Source organism: Orcinus orca, chromosome 7 (genome assembly GCF_937001465.1).
Source record: "Orcinus orca chromosome 7, mOrcOrc1.1, whole genome shotgun sequence".
Taxonomy (NCBI): domain Eukaryota; kingdom Metazoa; phylum Chordata; class Mammalia; order Artiodactyla; family Delphinidae; genus Orcinus; species Orcinus orca.
The window spans coordinates 22,075,157-22,098,050 of record NC_064565.1 but is presented as its reverse complement, the minus strand read 5'-3'; the positions used below and the strand labels follow the sequence as shown (position 1 = coordinate 22,098,050).

Sequence of the window (22,894 nt, the reverse complement as noted above, 5' to 3'; positions counted from 1 at the left end):
GGCGTGGGTCTGACCCCTGGTCAGGGAACTAAGATCCCGCATGCTGCGCGGTGTGGCCGGAAAAAAAAGAACCACCAAATACTTGTTTGCACAAGGACAGATCTGAATTTTTCATGTATTTTTACTGAAATAGAAGTACATACTATAAGTAGAATATACATATGGTTTTACACAAATGCATTAAAATAAATCATACATACTTTACATTAGGTTATTCATAGTCTATAAAATAATCTTTCCCAAATCATATAGTATAAAAATAAGCAGTATCCCTGGCTTCCCTGGTGGTGCAGTGGTTGAGAGTCCGCCTGCCAATGCAGGGGACACGGGTTCGTGCCCCAGTCTGGGAGGATCCCACATGCCACGGAGCAGCTGGGCCCGTGAGCCATGGCCGCTGTGCCTGCGCGTCTGGAGCCTGTGCTCCGCAACGGGAGAGGCCACAACAGTGAGAGGCCTGCATACAGCAAAAAAAAAAAAAAAAAAAAAAAAAAAAAGCAGTTTCAAATTGCCTCCAAAACTGGGATAGTTCTGGCCCCAAATTAGAATAGAATTTGTACCATAAGTAGTAATTAGAACTAATTTTATAATTGTGTTTAAAATTTAAATATGCCAGGTTCTGAAAATCAGAAAATATTCATTTTATTAAACACATGGAAGAATAAAATTATCAAGTTTAAAAACAAATCTGAGGTAAATATCTGCATTAAATTACACTTAGGCAAATCTATCTCAGATTGTTTCCTTAATTTGTTTATTTATTTAACATTTCATCTTTCTAAAGTACTCTTTCATCACCTCTGGCCTTCTGGGTCTAGTAATTAAGGTGACTTTTATATAAAATGATCTCTACTACAGGGATGGGAGTATTTGCACTTAGCTACTGATTACTCAATATAGACCCATCAGGTAAAATTAAAATGTTGCAACTTGATCAAAATGATGCACTCTTGTCTTATGTTAAAATACAAATCACAGTATGTTGACACTTGATAATTTCAGCTTTAATTTACTAGCCAAAGGGGATTAAGAATATACTATAAAATTTTAGTACAGTTGACCCTTGAACAGCTGTTCAGATTGAACTGCACAGGTCCACTAATATGCAGATATTGTTCAACAGTAAATATTACAGGACTATAAAGGTCTGTGGTTGAATATACGGATATGGAGGAACCATGGGAGATGGAGGGTCGACTATAAATTATACTCAGATTAACCCCCGTGTTGTTCAAGGGTCAACCGTATAGAAAATATCTTGGATGCAAAACAAACCTTCCCAAGAATTTACCAGTACGACTATAAAGAAAGGCAAAATAAATATATATACCTGGTTCCACAAAAATATTGCTGCCTAACCTCTAACATGAATCTGAATATTAAGACCCACTTCAGATTATACTAGTTGAACTTTACCCTACATTGTACCCTGGCATTGACTTTTTTTTTTTTTTTGGCCACTATCAGGTATTTCATGTTCTACTAACAAAGGGAATTAGCATTTTCAATGTCCTGTCTGCATTCTTTCTAGCCTCCTTCTGCTCAGGTTTTTAAAAATAGGTATTTCAAATGCAGTCAGAGCCTCCAGCGTGTGGGAAAAGCTCTCCCATCCATGTTTCCAGTGCACATCCTGCAGGCCCCCGGCAGTCAGTAGTTTAAGGAGATCATCCTGGATGGCTGCAAATGCTTTATTCAAGTTCCACATATGTCGCCAAACCCCAATCACTTAGCTGCATGTGCTTTTTGTTGTACATACTCATCCCCAAATTTACTGTATAGATTTATTTTTTTAAATATCTTTATTGGAGTATAATTGCTTTACAATGGTGTGTTAGTTTCTGCTGTATAACAAAGTGAATCAGCTATATGTATATATATATCCCCATATCCCCTCCCTCTTGTGTCTCCCTCCCACCCTCCCTATCACACCCCTCTAGGTGGTCACAAAGCACCGAGCTGATCTCCCTGTGCTATGCAGCTGCTTCCCACTAGCTATCTATTGTACATTTGGGAGTGTATATATGTATATATGTCCATGCCACTCTCTCACTTTGTCCCACCTTCCCCCTCCCCACCAGCGTCCTCAAGTCTCTGTTTTCTACGTCTGCGTCTTGATTCCTGCCCTGCCACTAGGTTCTTCAGTACCGTTTTCTTAGATCCCATATACGTGCATTAGCATACATACTGTATAGATTTAGATGGCGGGGTAAAGAAAAAGGACCCTGGTTGTGATTATTTTCTTTAACAAGATGAAGTTAAACGAAAAAAATCTAATAGTATTTTAGCCCAGTACTTTTAGCATACCCAATTTTTTAGATTATAAATTCACAAGAGTGAATACACTAGTGACTATTTTTAAATAAAACACTGAATAACTTCATGCTATAAAAATTATATGCTCACGGGCTTCCCTGATGGCACAGTGGTTAAGAATCCGCCTGCCAGTGCAGGGGACACGGGTTCGAGCCCTGGTCTGGGAAGATCCCACATGCCATGGAGCAACTAAGCCCGTGCGCCACAACTACTGAGCCTGCGCTCTAGAACCTGCGAGCCACAACTACTGAGCCCGTGTGCCACAACTACTGAAGCCCATGTGCCTAGAGCCCATGCTCTGCAACAAGAGAAGCCACCACAACGAGAAGCCCGTGCACCACAACGAAGAATAGCCCCCGCTCGCCGCAACTAGAGAAAGCCCTCACGCAGCAACAAAGGCCCAACGCAGCCAATAAATAAATAAATAAATAAAATTTTAAAAAATTATATGCTCACAATTTTAGCTTGGATTTGTTTTGCAGCTTATTTAATGCTGTCTGAAAATCAAGCAGGTAATGAAAACTACACATTTGAGCATGCATTATAGGAGGCAACATAGTGGAGACTCTAATAAGGCCAGTCGTTGAGAAAAGCATGCCGATTTATCTGATACACTCAGCCTCCAGAAACTGTCATGAATTCAAATATAATTTCTTCAATGCTGCTTTAAAATCTCACTGAAAACTCCTTTACAGAGTCTGGATGCTAAGCTGTAATGAAAGCAGAAGCGAAACTATGGTCTATGCAATCTCACTGTTACCACCACACCACTCTCTGTAAAGCACCAAACACACATACAGTGTTTGGCATTCTCTCTTGAACTAGAGAACTTTTAGAATCACAGAATTTGAGAGGTGACAGGAACTTAGAAGGCGTTAAGTTTAGTTCCTCCCTTTCCATTTGAGAATAGGAAGGGGAGGATGGAACAAGGGAATCAGCATTTATCAAGCCCCCCAGGCATGTAGGACTGGGCACTTCCAACTTTACTACCTCAATTCTCACAGTCCCAGGTAGGTAGCATTAACCTCCATTTTACAGCTAAGGAAATGTAGGCCTACCTGGATTAAATACCTGTCCCCCCTCCTGCCCCCCACTAAATCCACTAATGGAGAACAGGGGAATTCCAACTTCAAAGTCACTGCTCTTTCCTGAGGGTAATGATTCACAAAGCGCAGTCCTAGGACCAGCAGCAGGGGCATTACCTGGAAACTTGTTAGGAATGCAGATTCACAGGCATTGCCCAGCCCTTCTGAATGAGAAACTCTGGGGTGGGCCCAGCAAGCCCTCCAAATGATGCTGGTGGGCCCTCAAGTTTGAGAGCCACTGCTCTTTAGCATGTTGCCTCTTGGAAGCCTTACCTGGAGCATACGTATTAAAATACATATAATTCTACACTGAGCTACTGCAGAGGTCAGAAGAACTTAGTGTATTACCCCTTATCCCTGAATATTATGACAGGGATGGTCTTCAACAAAATTTTGCTTTTGATGTTACGGTCTAACTGCTTCACATTGAATTTTTTCATAAGAAAAAAAAAAGTGAGAACTATTCTGAATAAACAAATATTGCCAGTAAGATTCTGAAGAACTGTTTTCATCTTATGTCCCAAATAAGACTTGAAACAAAAATCTTCTGCCTGCCTTATAAAGATCCACTGAAATTGACAAATACCCTTGCCTGACTGACTTTAGTATTAATTGCCATAATTAAAACTAGGTATAGGAAAACTAAGTAGGGATATACTGAATGTTTAGCATACAAGGATCTAAGTTAAAGTTAATAAAAGTAGCTCTTAAGAAAGAAACCACATGTAAAATTAAATTAAAAACTAAGAATTTAATGAAGTACCTTGTTAAAAATTTCCATTTGGAAGGTTTTCTTTTCCAACTTTAAAATATCATGAAGGAAATGCTGTCTTCATCTGAGTGCTTCTCCACTCCAAACCCCCAAATGAAAAATAAAATAATTCATGTTACCAAAAATTCAAAATGTTCTCATTGGATATTTTGCCGTTTCACTTTAGCATTTCAGCAAGTATGCCTAACCAGAGAATACTAATTCCTTTTCATATGTAATTTTTCCTTAAATTTTTGTCAATGATTTCATTAGTTGCCATTCTAGTATGTATAGTTATCATATAGGAAATTTTATAGGAAAGTCTTGTTTTTTAAATGCAATGACATTAAAAATGATGCTTAGTTCCTAAGATATATAAAACACAATTTTTTTTAGAAAACTAAAAAATCAGAATGAAAATAAGGTAATCATTATAATAAGAGTTAAAGTTAAAATAAAGATTTCAATTATCATGTCCTCTTGATGCCTAATGGCAAAACAAAAAAGCTTCACGTTAACATAACAGTAAATTCCCAATGGTCATTATTTGCTTTGGATTTATAATGAACTCCTTTTCTGTCCCCAGTTTTTAAAAGGCTCTTAATATTTAAAGGGAAGTTTCCTATGTACATATACAGGACAGACTACGAAATACTGTACTATTAGTTTTTCTACAGATGGATGAGGCTGATAGTATAAAAAAGGAAATGTGGGGCATCTAAAAATTGCAAGTCTATGTAAAAAAATGTACCTCAATTTAGCCAAATGGAATTTTTGGTACATGATGTAATAAAATAGAACCCTACCTTCAAACTCTATAGACTGAGAATCTCATATATGCCCTGTCACCATCGAAGAAACAAAATCAGCAGACAATTATGTTAGCTGTATAAGTTAAATTTGCAGATGTCAGAGGTGACAGTCATCTCTTAATTCTTTGAATTCTTCCTATAATATTATTTAGTAATAGAGAATATTTCAAAAGGAAAGGGAGAAATGAGGCAGGATTCCAACAACTAGAATTGCTTAAAATAAAAATGACATTTCATTTATTTGCTGATATGATTCTGGGAAATATATTTTAAAATTACTTCCTACTTTTTCTTTAGAGATATTTTGTTTCTTCAGCCAGCACACTGAGGATTAGTGCTACAGATCTTACCAAACTGCCTTATGAAAAGCCTTGGCTTCCAGAGAAGTCACACCTTGCAACCCCAAATTGGTTCTGCATGATTCACTGTGAAGCGGGCATGAGCATTCTTCCTGAAATAAGACTGTATACCTTTGAGAACATTCATTTAACCTTGTGAGCTCACTTCTATAGAAACAATTAATTTTATTCGTTGGCTGCCAGTGGGAAAATCAGTTTAATTTAAGGAATTAATTAAGTCAGGCTGACAGAAGTCAATATATCAACTTTTTAAAAATCAAAATTTATTTAACGGAATGTCTTACGTATATCTAATGGCTTTTCTGAGCTTCAAAAAGCGTTCATCTAAGCACTTTTAAGGCTGCCTCATTTTTCAGTTTTGTTTTAGTAGAGATTCTGATGTTCATCTAACTGAAAGTGTTTCTGACAAAACAGCAGACTCCCTTTCATCAAGGTCATAATTTGAAACGTTATACAATAATGGAATTTAAATTATGTATGGGAAGAAAAGTAGAAGACTGAAACAAGGTTTTAGAAATCCCTATTTGGGTCTTTAGATTCAGAAAAATATAATCACAGGCCAACACTGTTCCAACAGAGATGAAGGACATTAGCAGTTACTTGAGTGTAACCTCTCCCAACATTTCCAAAGGCCTGCAGTGTGGTTGCTGTGACCCTAGGGCCCTGATACTTAGACTTCTGGGTAATCACAGAATGAAAGTAATCTACCATAACTTAATTTTCTGAGAAGGTGAACCCTTAACTACAAGGTGCAGAAAGGAAGTCTTCAACTGCTCACTTGCTGTGGCTACAGTATTCAAATATCAAAATCATTTAGATAAATATAACCTGGGAGAAAAAACAATATGTAAGTTGGCAAAGCAGCAGTAATCCCTACTTTCAGCTAACCAATGTAATTTTGCTTCCTTCTAAAGAGGTTCTTTGACAAAAAGCATAGCCTAGTGGAAGACCTCCTCAAGATTTATCCAGTATGTTAACAAGGCTGACTACTTCTGGAATCCTAAGTGACAACACATGATCTGTATGACATGTGAACATAGAGCACATGGACAACCAAAAAATTCTAAGTTCAACCTCTTTTCCTACCATATTTACAGAAAAATTTAAAGCTTGAATTTCACTGACACTGTTTCAACTATTTCATCCCGTAAACTGCGGAAAGGTACTGGCGAACTGTCAAAACAGCAAAAACATGAAGTAGAGGGGTATACAGACAGGAAACGTCAACCAAACTTAGTCTTTGAGTAACTGAAATGTACTTCATTAGTTCTTTTCAAGAGAAAATTTCTTCGAAGTCCACATTCTTTACATGCCTTTAACCTGTGCCAAGCTCACAAAATCAGGATTCTTTTCGGTTTAAGATTTATTGGTGGCACCAAATAGGATAACATCTATTTTTAAAATCTAATGTTATCAACAATCTTTTAAATTAATATAATATAAAATCTCAGGACAAGCAGAAAGATGGCTAAACTTCATTTTAGACTTATGGTAACATCGAAGCAATTTTAAGAACGTGAATAAGACGAACTGAAGCTAAATATTGCAAAGGGAATTTTTAAAAAACAGATGTGTTAAGAAATTTTGAAGAGAAAGGAACTAATCTCACAAAACTTGAGAAGGAAATACGTTCTGATTAATCAAAAGCCTGGATGAATCCTGAGACATACATTCATCCTCTGAGGGCTACAGTGAGTAGAGTCCAGGAGCTGCTGCACAATAAGGACATATAAGACCTAAGTTTAAAAGTTAAAATCAGGAGTATTTATATTTAATTTAAACTTGGTAAAGGAAATCTCCAAATGTAATTTTTAAAGTAGAATTTCTTCTTGCCTTCCTTCTTTGGTTTTTAACCATAAAAATTTATTTAGGAAAACTAAAATTATTTAAAGAAGAGGCATCCAGTTCTAGGATAATTTGGTACATTTATATGTGAAAAAAATCAGAAACCAATTGATAGATCTATAATACACACACATATATATAAACATTTTATTTTAATAATACTCTTTATCACTTCGATTTACATCATTCCATTATGAAAATGTTTAATTGAAGAGAGGATATTTCTTCAAAACTCTAAATAAGCAGAGCTTTATCAATTAAACTTACAGCAATACAGTCTTTAGAAGTACATGATTCTTCATTTTACAATAATACTTCTCCTTTAAAAATTTGTCATGGTTTGTCACAGATTTAAAGTAGAAGGCACCTAATGCTATGAAAGGATAATACAGTATATGTAGTGTAAGTGAACCAGATCTTTTCTCAAATATCGATTCTTTCTAAAGTCCTACCAAATTTGTGTGAATATATTTGCTGCATAAATTAAACATTTTTCGTGTTGTTAATTTGTAATATTCTACAAAACTCAAAAATATAATCCGTACCTATTATAGGCAGCTTATTTTAGCATTTTACCTGTAAGAAACACCAATCTATATACTTAAAATGATTTCTTGAAAACATTTTCATAATATAGTCCAGCATTTAACAAATAATATGTGAAAATAAAGTCTCCAGAACATTAAAATTTTATCCCTTGATTAGTCCAAATTATTTCATCAGCTGAATTCCTTGAGATGTGTAAGGCAGGTTGGTCCTTTAGATGGACTGTAGACTGAAACTTCCTATAACTGTAGTGATATGTACACAGCTACATAGCAAAGTACTTCATTATGAAAATGAAGAAAACAGACAAGAGGAAAATATGTTTTAGAGTTCCAAAGAACTGAAACTGTTATTTTTCAGACTAGGCACTGAAACATTTTTCTACAAAAACTTGCCAGAGATTGTCTCTTCACCGTATATTGTTCCATTATCAAGCTAAAAATAAAAACAAACACGGGATCATCATTAGATTACAACTGTCATAGCTTTAAGTTCTATAGTTTATATTTTAAAAAGAAAATTATCTCACCATTGGAATATATATCAAACACAGCCTATATACTTAATAACTGGATACCAGAACTTGAGGTGAGTTCTAAGAACTCATGAAAGTGAGTTCTACAGCAATGTCAAAGGCTGACATCCAATACTACTTTAAGATCACATAATAACAGTTTTATTCAAGGTACATTCCACCATTACCCCTGTCAAGACAAAGACTGCTGCCCAACCTGCCCTACTTTATTCTACTCTATTGTAGTCCATCTTCTTCAGTCTTCACTATCTCCTCTGGCTCTCACTTCCAAAAATATCTGGGTGAGGGTGGGTATGAGTGTGAGTATGGGAATAATGCACAGCATACTAGGGAGGGAAAATGTATAAATTATAGCATTAAAAAGCTTTAAAGAATAACTATTTGCATTTTTTTAATTTTAAAAATTAAAACAATTTTAAAAGAGCAAAATATACATAGTTCTACTCTGTCCCCAAAACCTCAGTAAAAAGATAATAAAGGGATTTTTTTTAAAAAGTATAAACCACATGGACATAGAGAAGAACAGAGACAAGAAAAGAGCAGGCAACTCTTAGCTAGCAATGAAGAAATACAACCAGATGCCTCTGTAAGGAGGGGTGAAGAAACAACTAAAAGTAGGCAGATTGGTACAAAGTTTATAGAAAAAGCAGTCAGACACTCAGATGCCCACCCCTCACGTTTCACAGCTGGTCAAGTGCCTCTTCTCTATCCCAGGAGAAGATCTGAGGTTTATTCTCCAAAAAGGGTAGTAACAGAGGGTCTCTGGACTGGGGAAATGCCAGGCACAATCATACATGGCTCAGGTAAAAGTAACATTTATATAGGCATAACAATATAAACACTGATTACACATCTATTCAAAATCACAGGATAAATATCCTGGGATGATGAGGAGGTAGGAATGATACAGGGCTGGAAGGCAGGCAAGTGCGGTGGGAGCAGAGGAGGGGGAAACTGAAAGTAACCTGTCCTCATGTGCCATAGTGGGAAAACCAGCTGAAGAGGCCTGAAACTGAGAAATCAAGAAATAGAAGTATAAGCATGGTACTTAGATGGAGAGGAAAATACGAAACAAATCAATGAAGAGTTTAAAGGGACTCCTCAGGGTGGGAAAAGAATGAAAGCAGGATAGGCAGTGCAGGGCAGGGGATAGCTGCATTGTACAATAAGAATTGTAGAACTCTAACTCTTCAAACTATGTGCATATATAACCATCCTAAGAGGAAAAACTAGAATAAAAAAAGACCAATCAAAGAAAAACATAAAACCAAGACAAATAGCCTTGGGTTAGAGGTGAATTTACCATGAAGATAAACTTAAGCTTCATGGCCAATGTGAGTGCAAGGAGTTGACAGGAGTTGTTCAATGTTCTAGGTGAAGAGGGGAAGCCCAGGTGTAATCAAGAAACATTTCAATGTAAATCGTCTAAAGTTATCTCAGAAGAAAGGGACCAGAATTTCCAGAATTTCAGTAATTTATTGTGATCTCTTGCTCTAAATAAATAATTGCTTTCCTACCTACCAAAGATATACGGTGGATATATTTCAAGGACTCATTAAGAGAAACATAAACTATCACGTACTCTTTCTGTCATGTAAGAAATATACAAGATACTATTTCTTAAAATTAAAAAAAAATGTGGAAATGTTCTCGAAACATTGTTAAGTGAAAAGCATAGTCAGAGAATCAGGATATATATTGTGCGAGTTGTGGTAAACACACACACGTACATGGAGAAGAGACTGGATATATGCTGAAGTATTACATTTTTTCTTAATTTTATACTCAGAAAAAAATATTTTTCTAAAGTGTATCATTAAGTAAAATGATGACCATTAGCATGAATATAAGTAATAGTTAAAACTTGGAATCACAGGCTTCCCTGCTGGCTCAGTGGTTGAGAGTCCGTCTGCTGATGCAGGGGACGTGGGTTTGTGCCCCGGTCCGGGAAGATCCCACATGCCGTGGAGCGGCTGGGCCCGTGAGCCGTGGCCACTGGGCCTGCGCATCCGGAGCCTGTGCTCCGCGATGGGAGAGGCCACAGCAGTGAGAGGCCCGCGTACCGCAAAAAAAACACAAAAAAACTTGGAATCACTTGTGATTATTTTGTAGAGTATAGAAATAGCAAATCACAATGTTTTGTACCTGGATCTAACAGCGTTGTAGTTCAAGTATAATTTAATTTTAAAAAATAGATAAAAAATTTTTAATTGCCTTATTTTAGGACCATCTTGTCAATTCCCACAAGAAAGCTCGTTAGAATATTGACTGGGATTGCACTCAATCTATAGATCAGTTTAGGGATAACTGGCTTTTTAATAGTACAACTTAATGGGTTGAGTCATTCAACCCATGAACACATTATTATCTCTCTCCATTTACTCATATCTCTAATTTTTCTCTGAATTATTTTTTAGTTTTCCATCTACAAGTCTTGTACAATGTTTGTTAAATGTACTTGTAGGTATTTTTAAAAGTTCATTGTTTATGGAATTTTTCTTAATTTCATTTAATTATTGTTCATTGCTACATATAAAATAATAGGAAGATTTTTTTATATTGACACTGTATATGTGATCTTGCTAAACTCAATTATTCTAGTAACTTTTTTTGCTAACTCCTTAGAATTTCTAAATATAATCATGCAATCTGCAACTGAATATAATTTTACTTCTTCCTTTTCAAAAAGCAAACAAACAAAACTTGGGAATCACTTAATTCGACTCAGGTACTATATTGTATGTGTTTTAAACTTACCAAGTATTTAATTCTTCTAACAACTTTGTGAGGGAGGTTCTACTGCAACCCCATTTTACAGATAAGAAAGCTGAGGCACAGTGAGGTTAAGAATGTTGCATAAAGTCACAGAGCTAGTACATAGAGAAGCTGGAATTGGAACCCATGAAGTTTGACTCCAGAATTGGACTCCCTTAGCCTCTAAGCTGTATTGCCTCTCAAACAACTAATAATGGAAAATCGATTCTGTATTTGAGCAATACAAGAATAAGAACCTTATTCAATACTACTGTCAGCTAACATACAAACCTGGACTACAGCTAACTAGCTCCATCCTCCTGAGAAACACCGTGCATAGGAATGAGACTCTCACACTGTTCGCTGTCTTCTGGAACCCTTAAAAAAAGACAATAGTTAGGAAAGCTTTAGACCTAAGGAACCCTTAGAAATGATCTACTCCACTGGCTGAGGCTTGAGGTCAGACCTAAGACAAGGTCAAGATTCCCCAACAAATTGTCCCAAATTCTTTTTAGAGTAGAATGTAAAAAGGTTTCTCTCTCTTAAAAAGAAAGAAATTGAAAAAAAATGGAGGCAATGTTATCATATTTTATTATGAATTTTTTTCAAACAAACGAATGTTTTCTACATTTAAATTTGTTTTAGCAAAGCAGTAAACACTTTGGTTGTATCTGTGAATCAAAACATGTTTTTTTTTTAAAAAAAGCAGTTGGGAAGAAACTCTTATCACCTGAAGGGTCTGAACAAATTCTTTCATCTGGCACTGTACATATAAAATTATAATCTTTTAAAAATTCTTCACAGAATCTCTAAAAAGCTAGGCCAGCATGATATGATTCCTAATTTACTTAGTAAACATTATTTTAAAAAAATCTGTATTAGAACTTAACCTACCTCTGAATTCGATGTTTTCTGCATATAAAGGCAAAAATTCTTCTGATTCCCACCATCACAGGATCCCAATTATTATAATGGCACAGGAGAGTTACAATAAAAAATGAAAAAAATACAGGGATAGCGCCTGCAAAAAATAACCAAGAAAACTGCACCTAAAAGTAAGAGACAGAAGAAAAACAAAACACCCACAATTACCATTAAGACAATTTTCCCTTTAACGTAAGTTTTCCACTTATGATAACTTGCAGGAATAAAGTAAAACACCAAGAAAATAATACTAATCTTTGACAACATTTTACGTATGTTATTATTAAATATAAGGATTCAGGACTTCAACATATTAACCACTTGCTTAAATTACCAACAAAAATACTTCTTGCTTGGAAAATAGCCTAAAGGAAAGCATGCTTTTCACTAATAAGTACAGGCATAGTACATAAGAAACAGAATTATGAAATTTTAAGCATTTGCCTTACACATCACATTGCCCATATTTTCTTTACTGATTACTGCCTGTTCTCAAGTTGATTCTTCCCCTTTAGTTCCTGAAGTCATTTTTAAAAACTCCCACTTTTGAAAAACTAGGTTACGCTATTGCTATGATATGTTGTGTTATGTTATGGTTCTTAAGACAGTACTAAAAACAGATGAAACTCAAGTAAAACTTTTGCAAACATTTTATTGATGAAATATAGCTTGATTATCTAGTAACAAATGAAACAGAAATTTTCAAAAGGAAATTATAACTAAGTAAAATAAAGATTACAAAGAGAAATACTTTCAGGGGTGAGGAGCCCTCAGATCGCCAAGCCTGACCCTCCAATCCATCATTTTATCAGGGTCGTCAAGAAAATTAAAAATGAGACACCATAAAGTTACCAAAACAAAAAAAAAATCATTCTTTCCTTTACCATCTAGATTCAACTAAGGATCAAAAACAATTGCTAAAAAGAGCCTGCACTGATTAACTATTGAGACTCAGCTGCAACACACTGGTGGTTTGCTTTCAAAATAATGACAAAAACAGTAACTCCTATCTTTAAAATAGGGAAGAAAAATTGCTTGCCCTCTCTAAGCATTAAAAAAATGAGGCTGAGAATCAAAGGCAAGACTCCCTCTTGTGGAAAACATATACTATTCCATTTCATACCACCCATTAGTCAGAGTAAAGGGGTTTTGTGAGAATAATGGTTTCTTTTATGAGGGACTCATAATGCGTAACACAAGAAAAACCACTGACAACTTTTAACATGCACGTCCTGCTTGTATGGTACACACACACAGGCTGAGTCAGGATAAGAACACCCAGCAGTAAGTACTAAAAAGCCTTCACACTGTTATCAAAGTATTGGTATAACATATTCTTGGAATATTTGCCAGAATATTTAATAATCTAGAAAAACCACGGTGAACTTCAATGACCGAAGAAAGGAAAAAGTATAAAGAACTTCTGACTAATGAGAGTTAAAAATGCAGATATAGTTGATAGAATGATTTCATGAATATTCAACTAAAAACCCTATTTTAGAACTGAAAAAAGCAAACTTTATAAAGGTAAGTAAAACTCTAGATGACTTTTAAAGGCAAAGTTCACTTTTAACAATGCAGTTATTTATATGCTGCTGAATAATTAAAAAAAACTTTTAATTTGATTTCCAACAAGCTATGAAGACAATTTTTTTTAAAGGAAGACATTTATTAACAATGAAAACTGCCTAAGTAAACAAAAAGAGTCTAACTCCTGAATATATCTGAATATAAACCTGAAAACAATCAGGGATGCTTCCTATTATACCAAATACCAATAGGTTAAAAAATATATATATTTTAAGCTCAATAAATAAAGTTGATAAATGCTAAAATTTCAGAAACTATATATAGATATGCTTGGATATTAGAACAAAAAAAACCCCAGGAAAGTAGGTTTCTCCTACCATGTTTCTATTACAGGTCTGGGGCATACCCTGCTACTTTTACCAGAAGGTATCTTCCTGCCCTCAATTCCCACCAAAGGCCCAGCCTACTCATTTAACTGATTCCCTAATCTTGATGCAAAGACAATCAAGAAATGACTGTTGGTATGTTTTTCTAATCTATTATATATACACACATTTTTCCCTTGTGTTTTGCCTTCATCTTAAAATATTTGAACAAATGACAATCATTTAATCAAATTAAATCTGCTGTTACAGTTCTTTTTAAAAAATTCAAAAGTAAAATTAACCTTCAATTTTTATTTTTCAAATCTGCAAAAAAGCCGATGTTTTCAAAGTATCAGTATGGTAAAGTTCATTTACACAGCAATCTACCAAAATCCTCTAATAAGCAGCACTTCCCTAGTTTCACTAGAATAATTTTGGTTGATATTCAAGATTATGACCCTGAGATATGGAAAGACCTGGATATTATTTAAATCTATAAAAGGATTTAATGATGTATGACTTTAGTGTTACATATATTTTATAATATTCACATTTTTTGAAAATGCATGGTATATGTAAGATAAGTAATTCTCAATTACAAAAATTTCCATTCTTAACCATGACAGATAAATTAGAATTTATTGAACCATAAAACAAAATTAAATACCACAGAATTGTTTTTTTAAATAAAGAGGATACATATCACTGAGAGTATTTTGCCTTTATCCTAAAAACTGCATGAAGATCTAAAGAAAAATAAAAATCTGATTTTAACTTCTACGCATTATAAGTCTTTGGGCTTTCAAGTATTTCTTCTTCGAACTATATTAAACCAAACCACACACACACATTGTTTTGTTACTTAATATTGGCATTAAAAGCTCACAAATATTGAACTGAGTGATAAAAGGCTACACATCTTTTAGTGTGAGCCAGTGGCATATCTTTTTCTCCCTAGTACCCCTAGAAGCACTAAAGAAACTTCTCCCTTTGGGCTGCTGGGAGGGACTCTCCACCCCAATTCTCTTTTCTGCAATGTTATCACGGCCAGCATTTATCAAAAGAACCGTCACATTCAGACCAGGACTTCACAGACGAGGAAAGGAGCACCCGCCCTGGTGAGTCCAGACAGAAATGAGCAATCACTGAGAAACGACGTTATTCCTGTGCCGCTCACATCTATGGGAGTATTAACATAGTGTTAAGAAACCTTTGGAGTCTATGTTAGAAATCAAAACACTACTATTTATATGATTAAACTATATCCCCTATTCCATACCACTGACTCACCAAAGAACATCTGGAACATAATCAGCTCCAAAACTGGAGAACTATATATAAAGACACTGCCCTTAATTTAGAAATTAAGGAAAAATATTGAAAGGCTAAAAAATGCAACACATTACCCATTTCTTTGGTACTTTTTGTCTCTTTGTAGTAAAACAGCTTGGAAGAGAAGGCATCAAGTATTATTCATGGTCGTCTTTATAATTTAGTCACATTCCTTACCTTTCATTAGCTCTGTTTTAATAATACACTTAAAATATCTAATAAATAGTTTGCCTTACCTTTTGCATACACATGTCAGCTATTATGGACAGAGGTATTGTAAGGCTTAGTGCAAGTGTGCCTATCAGTGATGAGGTAAGAAAGCAGCCCCTAAAAAGAAAAAAGAAAATATACATTTCCATATCAAAAAAGTAAAAGAGCCAAAGAAAAACAACGATCAAAAACTATCTATCTTACAACATAGGCAAGAGAGATCAGGAGCAAAAATAAAAGCTCAGGATGGACTAAGACATAATGAAAAATAAAGTTACTAAGATCATTCTTACAGTTTATCTTCAAATATTAAAAATCCAATATATAAGTATACAAATTTCAAAAGACTTTATGCTATTTTCTAGATCTGCTTACAGACGTTATTCAACTTTTGATGTATAGCTTATATTTTATTAACATTTTTAATAAAACTGTCAAAAGAGTTGTTATAGTTTTGTGATAATGATACTCAGCTAACAAAGGAAACAGCTATATTAAAATTTCAGGACAATACCTCATAACACAGACTTTAACGAAGTGATAAGCCAACAGGTGGGTCTGTCATTAAAGCAAAAATATCTCACCCTCATTAAAAACTAAAGTAGTCTTTAGATGTGTGCTGCTCTTTTGATTTGGCTTAATACCGGAAAAAAAGAACTTGAGTATTTTTCAGGGATATTTCCTTGTTGTTTTTCATTTTTCTAGTAATTGTCCTAACCAAAACCTAAGCTGTTCATTTTATTTTCACCTTGAACTATCAATGTTGGTATCAAATTTTGACATACCAATTGCATATAATTTTATATAATTGAAGGAAAAAAATGAAGGAAAGCATTATATTGAATAGATATTTGGGTATATAAGAAGAAAATGAATTATAGGCCAAGATAAAACCATAATGTATATAATTAGGACTACAGACCCATGGAAATTATAGGCAAGTAAATTCTAGCTCAGTATATGTTAAGATTAACAATGCTGTCCTACAATAAAAGAGGCTATCTCTTGATAAAGTGTCACTTGAAGTATTCACCAGAGGCTGGACAATTAGTTCTTATTGATGTGGTAAAGAAAACTCAAGCGCTAGTCCACTATTCATGAGCTGATCTGTGAAAAGAGGGTTCAGGGATCAAATATCATTTTTTTAAAATTAAAAATTTTTTAATTGATTAATTTATTTATTGGCCACACTGCAAGACTTGCAAGCGGGATCTTAGTTCCAGGACCAGGAATCAAACCGGGGCCCCCGCAGGGAAAGCGCTGAGTCCTAACCACTGGACCACCAGGGAATTCTCGTTTTTTTTTTTAATGCAGTATATGTTCTTAGAGATTTATAATGCAAAGTAGAATCACACTGAGTCTGAGATGAAGTATTAAAAACCCTGTTTGACTTATACCAGCTTTTCCCAATTTAGCTGATGGCTGAATACATCTGATTTATTTTTTTTAATTAATTAATTTACTTATTTATTTTTTGGCCAAGGCACGCGGCACGCAGGATCTTAGTTCCGTAACCAGGGATCGAACCTGTGCCCCCTGCAGTGGAAGCGCAGAGTCCTAACCACCAGACCACCAGGGAATTCCCCATTTGATCTATTATTCATTCAACATGCTCCAGGAAATGCTAAGACAGAGGACTAGGTGGATAATCTCACATCTATACTAGCAGTACAATATATGGAGTTAACAGTGCACTTAAAAAAATTTTTTTCCAATAAACAATGAGTGACAAGTACACATCTTTAATTTCCAAAAAATTCACAACTGCACTTCTAAATCTTTAGTATACTACTCAGCACCTGATTATATATGCTGAAGTTTGTTGTCTATTTATAGTTAAACATACAATAATCTTGCCTTCCTAGAAAGAAATCATCATACACGCAAAGATTATGACTTCTGATTTAACTATTTTTAATGATCTAAAAAGGTATAAAATACATAGATATGCTCCTTGTAACTGTTTTGAATTACCAACAACACCTAGAATTGAAGGGATATGAAGTTTGTTTCATTACTGACTAACTTACTGCTTTTGAGTTGTAACCGTAAGTACTCTTAAATGCTTGAGTGTAGAAGTATATCTGAAAAATAAACCTTTTTGAGGTCCTGCAAAATCCACCCCAGGTAAGGATAAACATAGCTTTGATCATAATATATGATCTTGAGTATCCAGTTTAGTCAACAATAAACACTCATATACACAGTTGGGAATATACATTGTGTTCCTTCTATAGAGAATAACTTTGCAATTCTCTCAAAATCAAAAGTCTACACGTTTGGGGCTTCCCTGGTGGCGCAGTGATTGAGAGTCCGCCTGCCGATGCAGGGGACACGGGTTCGTGCCCCCGTCCGGGAGGATCCCACGTGCCGCGGAGCGGCTGGGCCTGTGAGCCATGGCCGCTGGGCCTGCGTGTCCGGAGCCTGTGCTGCGCAGCGGGAGAGACCACAACAGTGAAAGGCCGGAATACCGCAAAAAAAAAAAAAAAAGTCTACACGTTTGATTCAGTCTTTTCAGTATTTATCCTATAGAATACTTACATGTATATGCAAAAACATATATGAGGATGTTCAATGCCATATTATTTACAAAGCAGAAGACTACAAACTAAACTGTCTCTCAAGAAGGAACTGGTAAAACACATTATGTTCTATGCATTACGTTACATAATAGATTGGAGCATAACAGATTAGAGTACTACATAGGCTTTAAAAAAATGAATCTAGTGGCTGATATGTAAAGACTTACAAGACAGTAATTTGTGTATAGAATGATATCCATAGTTTGCATGTTAAAAATAAAACAAATTGGAGTGGGGAGGATTAAGAGACTGATAACACACTTCTGTATATACAGACAATTTTGCAGAAGGCTTAGAAGTTAATAGTGGTTGCCTCTGGGGAAAAGAAATGAAAATGTGGGACAGAAGGGAGATTACCTTTTCATTGTAATCTATTTTGTACACTTTTGTATGGATTACTCTCTTAATTTAAAAAAAGTTAAATACAAAAAGAATAAAAATATTTCAAAACATGTTATTTATTATTTAACTATAAAATTTTCCAAGGGAGGAAACTCAGGAAAGCTCACATAACAGAGAGATTACATATGTCACAACTCATATTCATTCAACCCCAAAGCCTACATTAAAATCTGCTGACATAATGAAACTCTAGTGTATATATTTATTAAAAATAACTCTCGATAAAGAATGAGAATTTTAATATTTGTAAATTTGTGGTATAGTCCATGTTCATTATGAGTCTCAATGTAATACGAACCATACTAAACCTTTCTCTCATCTAATATCCAAAAATTTTTTTAATTACTTCTTTCAAATATGTAAAAACTCCTTGCTTTGAAATATTCTAATCTAAGCTAAACTTAGAAAAGTAGGGAATACAAACTTCTGTTAAAATACAGTGAGTGCATAATTGTTTAAAGCATATGGTTCACCGGGTTGAACCCTATGAAACTGCCATCAAAAATGGTTTAAGATCAACAATTCCTTATGGTGCAACTAAGTTCAATCAAAACACTACCAGTAAGCAGTTTCATCTGCCCAGAACCAAGAGTGGAAAGAGGCAAGAGAAATGATAGAACAAAAGAATGAGACATATGGTATATATTAATATATAAAATAAAATATATAATTCTTTTTGGTTAAAAAAAACGAGCACCTCAAATAATTTGTACAAGATGAGCAGATTTTGATACCAAAGAGTTTTAGATCAGCAAAGGAATTTAATTACACAAATTACTACATACAAAGTAAATCTTTAAGTACTACACGAAAGGGAGTGAGTACAGAGGATATCAAGAAAATAGAGATATTTCCTTAATTGGAGAAGGGAGAGAAATGTAGGCAGAGCATTAAGGAAGACTTGATGGAAAAGGTTATTTTTGTTGCAGTCTTTTGCAAGGGAAAACTAGTCAGTAGTCTTAAATGGTATATAATAAAATACATTTAGGAGTTTAGGTACAATTTGTGTTTCTTTTTAAGTTCGTATTAGATGGAAACAGGAGTAAGTATTAAGCTCTATTTGAAGTTTTCTTAAACTCCATATATGATACTGCTGTCAAACTATTTTAAGATTATTATCATATATCAACATAGTTGATATTACAACATATCAAACTACGTTAAAATCTCAAGTTAATCAGAGCTTAGGGTTTATATATCTGCCTCACTCATATGAAAAGTCCTGAGAATAAACAAAACAAAAAAGTCTATGAGCAACCAAACAGACATTCCAAAGTCTCCTGAATAAGCAAAGTCCCCAGATTCTCACTTAGAATTCATGTATTCATACCTGGGATACACATCTCCTAAGTGTGACTGTCCATTAGATAATGATGCCTTTAATTTGCATAACACTCTACTTTCTAAAACATTCTATAAATTCAGATCATTCATATTCATTTATTCGTTCAGCAAAATTCACGAGCTCCTTCTATGTGCAAGCCACTACTCTATGCAATGGGTACACAGAAATTAAAAAAACAAAACACAGTTCCTGCTCTAATGGGGTTACTGTATTAAGCTATAAGTGTGTGGGGTGGGAAGGTGCACAGGAGGGGCCATCAGAAGACAGAAGAAATAGAAATGCTTAAACTAGCCAAAAGTCAATAAACTCATAACTAATAAATCATAGGGTAATAAACAGTACATACCACAACCACAGGAACTCTGAGAGCACTGTTCCAATAAGGCCATTAATGATAATGCACATTAATACTACTTTATTGGGAAACTCAAAGTCCTCAAATCCAGTATAATGAAGTAAAAAGAAACCTGGCCATAAGAGCAGCAGATTAAAGAGACCTACAAAACCTAAACATGTATAAAAGAGAGAAAAGTTAGTAACTGTGATTTATTTCAATTTTCCAAACTTATAACTCTACAATAAGAAAACGTTAGATTTTGCACAAAGGGCTTCAACAGGTTTCCTTAACTGAAATTTCTGTTACTTTTTTTTTTCCTGTTACTTTTGTTTTTAAGTAAGTCTTATGGAGAGATCAACACAAGAAAAAACTTTATCAAGCAACTGGTGATCACTGAGTCTTCAAGGTTCAACTATCCCACTGCATGGAGCAACTACTGCAGAACAAACCACTTAGAACAATTCAGAAAGAAGGGTTGCTAATCTTAGATTATAATAATGTAGTGTCCTAGAACTTAAAGGAATAACTGGTGCGTGTATGTGTGTGTGTATTCAGCCTAAATTATTAAGAGGAACTAGACGGTTTACTCTCTGATTCGAATCATATTTATGTTTAAAGCACCCGTGCTATGCTAGGAATAATGGAGGACGGTCCCCTAAAAAGATAAAATTTTTGCTTCCCGCCTTCCCAAGAGCTCATAAGCTAGTCTGTGAGATTACACACGTACGCCAATAGCTATTCAAGTATGAACTAAGCATGGACTATGTGTAAAGGAAGGCTATAATATTTAGTGGTTAAGTGTGTGCTCTGCCGTCTGAATGCCCTGGGTTCCAATCCCAGCTCTACCATTCACTAGTACTGTAATCTTTAGGCAAACTTTAGGCAAGATGCTCAACCTCTTATAAACCTCAGTTTTCCAATCTATAAGTGTAAAACAATATTTAATTAGGTTACTAGGAAGATTAGACAAACATAAAATACACACAGTACATGGCATGGAGTAAATAGTTAATAAAGGCTAGCTATTATTATTATAGAAACATAAGCTTATATAAGACTACAACATGTGAATGTAAAGAAAAAAATATTATAATCTTATAGTAGTTTTTATTGGACTTTGTATATAGTTTAACACCGCAATTCCACTATGAGATCCAGAGGTAACTATAGAGCTTTCCTAAAAGAAAATTAAATTACAGTAGGTATGTATTTTATATCTGCTGCTAAATAATAAACTAGTATTTAGGATGCCTAGTTACATCTTAATAGGGCTGGAGCACCTACTCTCATCTGCTCCTGAAGACTCACAAGACCTGCCTTCTCTGAAGGACTGTCTTGGACAGCGACCAAGTCTGCCTTTCCCCAGAAGTTCCCACCCCTCCCCACTCCACACCCTGCGCAGCCGAATCCTAATGGCTCTAGGCCAGGACAGCTCTGAGGAGTGCCTAGACACATTACCTGCTCCCACTGTGCTCCCTGCCCAGGGACCTGCAATGAGCTGGGCCACGCCTCAACTGTACCAGAGATCGCGCGGTTCTCTCCCCTTCTCTATTCTGCTCCTCTCACGCCCTTGCCAGTCTTTCCTGCAGAGCACCCCTTCAATGGATCTCCCGCACCAAATCCCCGTCTCATACCCTGCTTCTAGGAAACCCAACTTAAGACACCTACTGATAAAAATAAAAAGGAACAAAACAACACACGTACAGAAGGCTTGTATAGTATTAAAAAGCTGTTCTAATTAAAACAGCAAAATTTGGCATTATCAAGAACCAAATCTCTTTTCTGTTCCCTGAACTATGAAACCTATGAAAACCCATATTTAGTAACAACTTTTGGATCTAGAGATAAAAGATCCAAATCACTTCACCTGTTCTCTAGACCCTCCAGAAGGCAGCCACATGCACTTCTGCTCTTCCCTAAAGTGAACACTCCAGCACAATGGATCTACTCACTGTTCCCTGCTATGCTCTGCTCACATCCCAATGCCGAAAGAACCCTCCACGTCCCAACCCTAACTACTACTTCTCCAATCCTATCTATTCTAAAGCCCATGTCAAATTCATATTGCTTTCCATATCATGGCACATATGAAGATTAACCAAGTTATATGTCTGTTACTACTCTCCAATAAGAGTAAATAAGCAATTTTTCTTGAAAGCTGCCAATCTTAAAAAAGAACACTGTAAAACATTAACATTTTAATGCATTCCAGATGGAATTTTCTATGACTTTAAAATAAGACATCATTAAAATTATCTTCATATTTAAAGTATACTTATTGAATTCTCTACTTGAAAGGAACTTGAGTGATCACCCAGTCTAGCGGCTTTTCAAAGGTTTTATTTTTGTTCATTTTTAGGTGAAGATATACAAACTATTTTTAGCAGAAAAATCATTTCTACAAATTAAATTATAGTGCTAAAAAACCAACAAAGCAGAATTGCTCCAGCAGAAGCAGCAAAGGAGTCTGAGAACCAGACTCACACATGCAACGCCACCTCCTTCCAACCTTCCCAGGATCCTCTGTAAATCAGCTACTAACCTAGTCCAATCTTCTCATTTTCAGATGAGTATGAGATAAATGAAGTTATAACAGCTAGAGTCCATGTCTCCTGGTTCCCTGTAAGCTGCACTTTGAATTCTCATCACCATGCTTCTTTATCTATTGATATTCAGATATCTTTTGTAAGATATCTTGTCAATGTGTTCTTCTTTTGCAATCCTAGATATCACAAGTTCTTTACTGAGCTGATTTCAGGCAAAGGAGAATTTATAAATCATATTAGGCATTTACCAAAATTAAGAATTGATGCCAGAAACTATAACTGGATAATTTGAAAATCTATCTCATAAAAGAATCTGAGTCTTAA

The 22,894-nt window shown here is 35.1% G+C and overlaps 1 protein-coding gene across 5 annotated transcripts in view; it reads right to left on the bottom strand.

The window, feature by feature from the left end:
• Positions 1–22,894, bottom strand: part of SLC35F5 (solute carrier family 35 member F5) — a 129,206-nt gene that overhangs the window by 79,722 nt on the left and 26,590 nt on the right. For all 5 annotated transcript variants that reach the window (XM_049712624.1, XM_049712625.1, XM_049712623.1 and 2 more), the window contains 5 exons: positions 20,034–20,193; positions 15,385–15,475; positions 11,892–12,046; positions 11,289–11,375; positions 4,159–8,143 (listed from right to left, as the gene is read on the bottom strand). In XM_049712624.1, coding sequence (XP_049568581.1) covers positions 11,300–11,375; positions 11,892–12,046; positions 15,385–15,475; positions 20,034–20,193 — 482 coding nt within the window. In that variant the 3' untranslated portion in view covers positions 4,159–8,143; positions 11,289–11,299. The remainder of the gene's footprint in view (positions 1–4,158; positions 8,144–11,288; positions 11,376–11,891; positions 12,047–15,384; positions 15,476–20,033; positions 20,194–22,894) is intronic.